At 45.3% G+C, this 10,138-nt stretch overlaps 1 protein-coding gene across 3 annotated transcripts in view; it reads right to left on the reverse strand.

Moving 5' to 3' along the window:
- Positions 1-9,799, reverse strand: part of FXR1 (FMR1 autosomal homolog 1) — a 37,265-nt gene extending 27,466 nt beyond the window's left edge. For all 3 annotated transcript variants that reach the window (XM_082320048.1, XM_082320049.1, XM_082320047.1), the window contains exon 1: positions 9,671-9,799. In XM_082320048.1, coding sequence (XP_082176174.1) covers positions 9,671-9,721 — 51 coding nt within the window. In that variant the 5' untranslated portion in view covers positions 9,722-9,799. The remainder of the gene's footprint in view (positions 1-9,670) is intronic.
- Positions 9,800-10,138: the final 339 nt, after the last annotated feature.

Genomic DNA, 10,138 nt, shown 5'->3' on the forward strand with positions numbered 1-10,138 from the left:
AACCAGACCAGCACATTTACAACTGAAAACTCACTATCGGAGCTGATTATTTTACCTACAGGTGTGCACGACCGTTTTACAGGAACAAAATGAGACAGATCCAGGCCCAGGGCAATTGGTACAACTCACACTACAGTGTCAAACAGCCGTGCATAACACTGTTTGCTTTACAGGTGTTCTTCTCAACACAAAACTGAACCCCAAACAACTGTCCTTCAGAACCGTACGACAGCGAGTTTGGCTAAAACTTGGCAACACGGGCTGCCATACAGCTAGTTATGGTGGCATCTTTCAAGTAGCAAATCGAGGACTGTATGAGGCCAAATACTTGTAGGACCTCACAGGAAAACAAAGAAAGAATACGATATTTCACAGGTTTTTTGTGTCACATTATGATGACCTCAGGAACAACTGAGGGGAAATCCCACTTCTCTTTCTTTTGAAAAACAAATGGCTTCTTTAGGGGGCACTGATTATGTCAAAACCCTAAAGACAAAGAACAACCTGACAGATACAGTTGTACTCAAGCATCCATGCAGAAATTAAGTTCCTACATCTCTTGGCCAAGAAAGGCAGGCATGTCACAAAAAAAAAAAAAATCAGATAAAGGGACAAGAAAGCTCTTTCAAACTATTCCTACTTTTGCTATAGCCTGGTATTTGCCCAAGCACAGGACGTCAAGGAGGAACCTGCATTTTTAATGGAGGAAGAGAGTTGCATAGCTATGTTAAGAGGAGTTCCAGGAAATCTGCTGAATGGATTATATCCACTTAAGAAACTGCCAGCTGAGGAGGATGAAGAACGTATCAACTGTGCAAGGAGCAACTAGCCCACAGAGGTATTATGTGTCAGCTCAGGCAAAGAGAAATGTTGACACAGGAGATCCCTCAATGTAGCGACAGACAGTACAGGAGCCCGTACCGACAGCTGGTTGCAAAGGCCCTATATAAACAAATCTCCTTTTAACCTGAACTCGTACTTGGGCAATGAAGACATTTGCTCAAAACCTGCTTTCCTGCTCCCTGAGCTTCACTCAAAACCATCCGCCAGCAACGCAGAAGACTGGTTCTAGCAGAAAGCACACTGGTAATCCTGCGCGAAGCAGGTCACCAGAGACCACCTCGCTGAACCACCTAGCGTGTTCCTAAGGAAATAAACCCTGTCAAAGGCTGTCCTGCCGCTGCCAGGGAAGGCAGGCAAATCTCTCTTTGAAAGGTAAGCCACTGAATCAGCTGGCAATAAAATGCACGTGTCATCAGGGACCTTCAGTTTCAAGGAAGTTTCTGGACTGGAAAACCGGACAGGAATACTGAAGTTATGACTGTTTAAAGACGCAAAGAGCATACAAAATTTTACTGCCCGAAGTACGTGTTAGTTAACAACAGAGGTAAAGCAGAACTTGCACTAAATTTACGCTACCAATGTCCCCTTTAAACATGCCCCAATATGGGCATGAATTAACGTGGCATAAAGTGCAGAAAATAAGAGTTGTTCTACTACAATTCCTTCAAACTCTACCCAGGGACAAAACGCCCAGGTCACAGCACTGCGCACCGAGTTCACGCGGTCCAACATTCTGCTGAATGACGACTTATCAACAGAAAGCCGTATCCCTATTATGGACAGCCGTTTAGCGGCATTCCAAGAGCCTGGGGTTCAGTATTAGTCTTTGCCTCATTATGCTGCTTTATTTCGTAGCTGCACCTTACCTCTTATTTATGTTATTACATGTTCTCACAGTGCTCAACATGGGGGGGAGAATATACATTTCATTTCTAAGGTCTGCCTATAGTAGCTAAAAATTTATTCTGCAGATCTGAATTCAGTTATCTTTCCTTTGCTGAAAAACAGAACTTTAGAATCAAGAGAGATTCAAAATCAGGTACCACAAAACACCTGAAAAACATTCAAAACATAATGCTCTGTAGAGTTTAGAAAATCCTGAATCCACTGACTAGCTGCAGGTTTCATTAATAAGACAGAAGAAGTGGAAGAAAGGAATGCCAACCGCATTGAATTTCCAGGATTTCAGACAATTAGTCCACTACTAGGTAAAGTCTGGCTTTCCATGTAATGGTACAAACCAGTTTAATATTCACAACTGATTTTCAAGCAAACGTCCTGCTGAAGAATGGGAAAGCTGAAGTGGAACAATAACGCAGAGATATGACTAGCAGCAGACTAACAGCTGACACCGCACAGACGCCAGCTGCATAAACAGAAACATTGAACACTTTAATAAAATCAAAAGTACAAATTCCGACAAAGAGTGTGTACGTTTTACACCACCCCGTGGGTTCCAGGAACTCCTTCGCACAAGGAAGTCTTTCAGTTCAAAGCGTGCAGGCTGCTCTTCCCATACGAGAATATATTGCGGACCCACGGCTGGCAGACATGTCTGCAGTAACTTGCTTGAAATTATCTGAACAGCATTTTCAGTTGGCCTTCTCAAACTCTTTCACTCCACAGTATTTACAGATGAGAAACACTCAGTATCAAATAAAACATTTATCAGGTATGCACTTCAGCTCACAAACGGACATATGTAAAGCATTAAATAGTTACATGATTATTTAATTATATTGCTGTGAGGCCTGGAAAAAGCCTGATCAGAGTCTAATTGCACAAACACAAGACGAATAGTGAAGGAGTAATATAAAAGTCAAAAATACCAAGTATAATTCTTCCCACTACTATCAATTTCTCTACGGCTGTGGGGAAGAAATCACATTTACAGGAACTGAAGCACAGCAGTCTATGAGGGATCATAGATTGTACGATTCATTGGTAATACAACTAGAAATAATCAGAATTCAATGTAGGTTTTAAATACAGTTTTATAAAAAATTATTCCAGTATTGCCAAGAAACAAGTATCATCAAAACATCTGTTGAAAGTAAAAATTCCTGCATACTACCTTCCTACCTACAACCCTGACCTGTACTGTAAGCATTATCAGCTGTCACTTACAACTCCAAGATAAGAACAGAGATTGCATGCATATCAGGATGAGATTTAGTGTAATTTTTAAAGAGGCATTCCAAGAGCCTAGAGATTTTTCTTTTTTTAAATAAAAAAAGGTTTCAGGAAAAACCTGTGACATTAAGATATTTTGCAATACAAAGCAGATTTTTTTTGCATTAAGAATTATATTAACTCCTATAAATTCACAAGGATTTCTTCAGAAAGGGCGTGATGAACATAAAACAGAAAATATCCTGGTTTTCAACTAGGAATTTTGAAGGAGTTCTTTATCAGTGAGCTAACCTATTTAAATAGATTTGTACTCTAAGCTTGCACTAGTCATGTCTGATACTGTACCAAAAACATTTCCTACTAAATTAAGCAATGATGCATCATTTTAACTTTTGCTCAAATGCACAAGGTATTCCATGACTGAAATGTATTTTAGCAGTGTTGGCCAAGACAGAATATGTCAAGCTTGGATATTGGCATTATCTAGGTTCCTTACAGATCATTCCATGTATCCTCATCCCAAAGAGAGGGGACGAGGCAGAGCTAACAAGAGACCACCACACACATCATCAATAAACATACTGGCATCAAACACACATAGTGATGAATTGTCTTATCAGCAAGTAAGCTTACACACAACATTTGTGTGTTTTACACCACATACAAAACCGTGGAGGGCAGGAAAGGAAGAAAAACTGGTGTGACTTCATCTTGCCAGACCTCTGATTTGGACGGCCCAGATATCAGCGTCAGTCACTCGGGTCACGCTGTGAGCTGGGTCTCTGGAAGTCCATGTATGCCCTGCTTGCTGCAGCCCAGCTCCCGCGGCAGGCAGGAGACCGTACTGTACTACAGGCTATTAATGTCTGCTGGCTCCCCAGGCACTTTGGTACAGACCTGTCTCTGCCACTCACTTGGCAGGAGCCAGGCTCCCAACACCAGCACCTGCAAAACGAGGGGTAGTATCGCTAGGACTCTTGCCGCCGCTTGGGATCAGAGGCCCAGCAAATCTAACACGGGGCCGCACCGTGTCAAGTACGATCTACAGGACAGAAAACTACGAACGGATCATTTGCTGCCAAAACTGCTACAGTTGAGACTTCTTCCTCTCATTACACACACACACTCACTCTTTCCCTTTCACCTGGGTTTTGCTCACGGATTTAGGATTAGGATCTGCTGATAACATAAACGGATCAAGACTTACTGAAGTGCCCTTACAGTGAACTGTATGCCTCTGTATATATACACACACACTTCTTTTTTTTAAATCCAGTTCCAGGCAAAGTCACAAAATCTGTATAACAGGCAGATGCAATCCAAGTTCCCTCTTCATCCTGCTTGCTTAAGTTTATCTGACCCCCACGTAGGGTAGTCCAATCTAAAAATGAGGTCCTGTTAGTTTAGCTGTAAACATTCTTTCCAGGCATAGCCTCTGTGTTGGCTTTGGAGTCACACATACCTGCCCACTAAAAACTATACTGAGATCACCTTACCCACTGCTGAGCAAGCTTCAAACAGTAAACGCTTCGGCATCTGGTACCATGGACTCTTTCTGAATCAGTGACATAAAGGTCAGGAAGCCTCTATCCAATTACCAATCCTTTCACTCCTTTCAGAAGCAAGAACCGTTAGTATTTTTAACTAACAATCATACACAACTGTTTCACGTAATAAATACATGAAATAATAATTACCAAGGGATGTATCCCATGCTGACCCCCACTGCAGGGGAGGGGAGCAGAAATCAAAGCAAACATAGGAAACTTGTAAATAATCAAATCACTGGACAAAAAAGACTGAACTTCATGAAGTATTATTTCCATCAGAAGGGATTAGCTGCACCTGCTTATACAAGGAACTGATAAAAGAAAGTAGAACGAGCTTGCCACAAAACACAAACATTACAAGCTGGCATCAGGTAAGAAAAAGATCCTGAACTATTAAATCAATTCGAGCAACCACGGTTTAACCTATGACATTACTGCCGATTTCCACTCTCAATCATAATTATCATATGTAAATTCAAGGGCCCTTATGACAGTTGTGCAAGAACTTCAGCACTGAATCCCCTGGTTTAGGCTCATTCATGACAGACTCGCGTGACTTATACTGCTTTCTTCATACGCTTGTTCCCAAAGGGCAAAACTTCTGAAAGACACCCTCCGCTGATTAGGTACATCAGCCATCGATAATCGCTGCCCGTGGCATCTCCCTTTTATCAGCCTACAGGGGTCAAGCAGACGGCTCATCAACAGCAATAATGACTAGATACTTCTTGTACCAGTCTACACAGCTTCCAAGGGATCAGCGACAACTTTAAAATGTCTGAAATTTCCCACCCATTAGGGCTAGGTATATTAAATAAATGCTGACCATTGTAAGACAGTTGAGCTATGTAAAGAAAAAAAAAGCCATTCCAGTTACCGTGTTTCCTGCCCTAGTAGTTGGGTACAAACAGCTGTGTAAGGTAGGCTCTTAATGACAGTTTCCTGTTTTAATAACCATCAAGCTAAAAACCATTCAGAAGAACCCACAGAGCTGTTTTCAAAGCCACTAATTAAAAACTGTAAGAAAAATTAAAAAGCCATTATATTTTTTTATTGGTGCATGAACTTTTTCTCACACAGAGCCGCTCATCATGCTTTGACACCATACATGTGGAGAAACGCTGTGTACTTCTCTTTCATCATTTTTTCCCTTCGTAGTATTTTGGCTCATCTCTGCCTTGAGGCCTATGCCAATTCCTGCTACCAGCGCTTCGGTCAGTCCCGTTGCCAGAACAACTGCACCTCTTGAAAGAGGAACACACCAAGAAGGAAGCACTTTAGAACGTGCTAATTGAAGGCTGAGTTTCATTCTAATTCACATTTTTATCTATTTCATGCCCTTGCATAATCTAAACAGCTACTACTCTAGAACAGAAAGAGCGCGAGAGCACGCAACACACCAGGGTCCGTTTCTCAGCACACGTACGTCCCTGCAGCGAAGAACGCAATGGATCTTCCAGAGTTATTCACGTGCTGCTGAAGGATTCAGGTAGAGGAAGTTATCTGGTGTTCAATTTACCTCTCGTTTTATTGTCAGGCCCAATCTATTTCACGTAAGCTGACATACGAACTCACAAGTAAGGTGCAGAGCCAGGACTCTAGTTTGCATACGAGCGAGCATACGCAGGCTGAGGGAGACACTGGATAAAACAGAAGCTTTTGTCTTGCTCTTGCCAAGTGCTGCCCAGACACCTTTCACAACCGGCAGGACCGGAGGCAACGGGCACAAACCGAAACACAGGAGTTTCTGTACTAACATCAGGAAACAATTTTTTTTTTTTTTCCTCCTTTTTGTGAGGGTGACTGAGCACAGGGACAGGTTGCCCAAGGAGGTTGTGGAGTCTCCATCCTCAGAGGTAGTCAAAAGCCACCGGGCAGGGTCCTGGGCAACTGGCTCTAGGTGGCCCTGCCTGAGCAGGGGTGTGGACCAGATGACCTTCCACAGTCTCTGCCAGCCTCAGCCATCTGTGATTCTGTGAATTACTTAACGATCTTAATGCCACAGAGAATCATCATCCTGAAAACACTGCAGTCAGGCCAAGAGGTGTGGGAGTATTCAACGTTCATTCTCTCCAGCCCACTTGGAGCCCAAAGAAATCCAGATATTTTTGGCCATTTCACATAAAAAAAGAGAAGTCTGCTCTAATGTCCCAAAGATAAAAACTAACCCACGATGTAGCACTCACCTAGAAAGCATCGACTGTTCTGCTCTCAGGAAGTCCTCACCACACCTCTAACATATGCAAACTCTTAACTAGTAGGGTTCATCAACCCTGCCCATGCTCCTCCCTGTTCCGTAACACAAACCTCATCTTTTTTCAGAAGAGCACGACCACTTTGAGCCCCATCAGTGCCATCTGTTTTCTAAAGACAACCGGTGCTCAATATTGTGATAGATGCAAAGTCTCATGAGCTGCAAGGAGTGGCTAAACATTGGCTCTGCTGTATGCTGGTTGAGAACCTGGGATAAAATACAAAATAAATGCTGTCCTGTTCTCCAGATTACATTACTTATTTAAAGCAAAAGGAAAAAAAAAGCATACATTAGCTTGGAGATTTATAAATAAAAGGTTAAATTTAGAGCATAGTATTTTCTGTACAGGACAGACCATAAGTTATCTTGGGGTGTCTACCATAACCACCGTTATTGTCCATTGATTTATGCATCATGAAAAACATTTTGACTTTTCATGTATTTTAATAAAGAACATAATTTTCCTTACTAATTTATAGCAACCATAGTGTATACATATAAATACACATATGAAGAATTCCCTGTTAGAATTGAATTTTACTAAAATGAAGAACAGTTATTAGAGAAACAAAAGAGGCTATAAAGAATATTATTTACCATGGTCATATCTCTAATAACTACTGAAAAGCCCGCTATAATGCTCCAACAGATTTAATCACTACATTTGTTCTACTACATCTAAGTTGCAGATCATATTAACAACTCATTAAAAAAAATCCTGTCGTGTAACTGTTGACATAATTATTTTGCTTTCTATCTCTGTTGGCATAGCAGGATCCTACTCATCTCATTTACCAGGAGGTGTGCTCTGGTAACGAATCTGAATTCAGACTGTTCTGAGGGCAAACCTCAAATTTCACCCCATCTTACAAATTCTGCTTTTCTCTTCAGAAAAATTTTTGCCACCTCCTATACAGTGACGTGGGGCTTAGACAAGATGAGCCCATTCTCATTATCTTACAAACGCTATTATCAATGCAATCAGTGTCCAAAATAAGATACTTGCTAAATGAGACTGACACACCTCCCTCCTTTGCTTCAGAAACTTTAAAGCTACCAGTGGTGTTACTGAGCTCCAAAACGCACGCATAACCTCCGCCTACCTCAACAGTAAGACTCACAAAATGGAGTCACTGACACACACATTTCACTGCATCTAGCTCACAAGAATAACCTTCTGAAATCGTGTTTCAGTTGGCTTTATTCGGTTCTGTTTTTCTGGGAGGCTCTGTGGCTTCTTCCCCCCCTCCACATTAACAGTGGATTAGTCTGAGCTGGGGCTTTGGTCGCTATGGGTCCCATCACTCTAACCTGACTTCATCCACCATGAAGATGCCATCACTGGACTCAATCCCCATTTCATTGGTCTGAAAGCCATTAACGCCATTTTTAAGTAAAACAACTGCTTTTGTTAGGCACTGTTCACAGGGCTAAAACACACGATGGTGCTAATCCAAGCCTGACAATTCTCACTGACTTAGGAGGAGACGTCATTGTTGCAGATTTTAAATCAGGCTTATTGTAATAAATTCTCTGTACACAGATCCCTTTAGTCCAAGAATTCAGTGCACCTCCTAATACTCCCTTAGTCTCACATTCCTCTTAAGCAGAAGAAACAACTAATCCATGGTTTGTAAGTTTGTCCAAGATCACAAGGTAGAAAATGGAAAGATAAGAAGAGCACCTCCAAATTCTGGGCTTTCTAATGGGCAGGGGAAAAGGAAAACAAACAAATAAAAAATCAATTCTATTTAGGAGTATCCTGTTCTAAATGCAAACGATTCTGATGTGGGTTTCTATGTGGCACTTCAAGTCCAACTAAAATGTATCTTTACAGAATTTATTATCTACTGATTCTGGTAAAAATTTAAGAGGGTTACCTAGTAAGGGCATATAGTTTACCCCATTACATTCTTTCATCATAAGAGTATCTCCTATTTGTCTCTTTTAATAGACAGCCAGTTGAAAAGACTAACTCCCGAAGTCAGCTGGTTACAATCCTTTAACGCCAACTGCCTTTACATACTGTACCATTACCACATGACTCCCAAGCCAAATCCACAGCTGCACACAGGAAATTCGGGGGGGGTGGGGTGGGGAGGACACCCCCACCCCGCCGCGTAACACCGCCATGCAATACCGCACCGTGGATGCGGTTAGGCACAATAGCTGAAGAGAGTCCTGAGATTAAACACTCCCAGAACATAGCTACGCTGCGTGCTCGCAACACGGGCTGGGATCGGCCCTCCTGGAAAGGAAGACAGAAGGCTCTTGCCATAAAAAGAGCTGGGATTCTTAAACATCTGAAGCCAGGCTTAGGGGAAAATGACTGACGGGCAACAGCTGAGAGTATTCTGCATTGATCCTGCAACATCCTGACATTCCCGGGAGGGTGATGGTGAAGGAAGCTTTCTGGTGACATAAATAAACTCGAAATCTTTAAAGAATTATTTAAAATATTTTAAAATCATTATTTCCGGCTCGGCTCACCCCATCCCACCCAAAGCCCCTACTTCTTCCGAAAATACCCCGCCCGCCCGCCCGCCCTTTCCAAAACGAAGCCCAAGCAACCCCCCGCGCTGCGCATCCGCCCCCCCGGCCCCGCCGGCGCTCTCCCTGCCCGGCACACCGGCCTCCCCCGACAGCGGCCCTGGCCCGCCCGCCCGGCGCCGCCCCCCGGGCCCCCGCCGCCCCGCTCCGGCCCCGCCGCCCCCGGCCCCCCCTTCCCCCGCCGCCGCCGCCCCCTCCGCGCCCCGACACCGTCCCCCGCGCCCTCCCCCCTCCGCCGCCGCCCGCCGCGGGGGCTCCCCCCGGGCCCGCCGGCGCCCAGCCGCCTCCCCGCGGCCGCCCCAGCCGCCGGGCGGCCGCCCCCGCCCCGCCGCGGCGGCACCTTGTAGAAGGCCCCGTTGGAGCCGCGCACTTCCACCGTCAGCTCCTCCATGTTGAGCGCGCGGAGGACGCCGGGACGTGCTTCTAGAAACTGTCACCGCGGGGGGGAGCGCTGGCGGGATGCCCCGCCCCTCCTCCCCCCGCGGCGCGCGGCGGGCCTGCCCACGCCGCGGGCGGGGGGGGGGGGGGCCACCGCCGGCGGGGCGGGGCGTTCCCTGCGGGAAGGGCGGCCGGACGCCGCCTGCGCCCCCCCCCCGCCGCTCGCGGGAGTGGGAGCGGCCGGGGGAGGGGGCCCTTCCCGCCGCGGGGCGCAGGGGGCCGCGGGCCTGGGCCCGGCCCGGCGGGAGCGGCCGCCCGGGGCGGCGGCGGCGGCGGCCAGCGCTGCAGGGAAAATGGGGTGGTTTGCTCGGTTTGTTTAAATGAGCAACGATTCAAAAGGCCGGGCCTTAGGGGACACCTTCCGCTCCCG

This window comes from Platalea leucorodia (genome assembly GCF_965183815.1).
Source record: "Platalea leucorodia genome assembly, chromosome: 8".
NCBI classification, from domain to species: Eukaryota; Metazoa; Chordata; class Aves; order Pelecaniformes; family Threskiornithidae; genus Platalea; species Platalea leucorodia.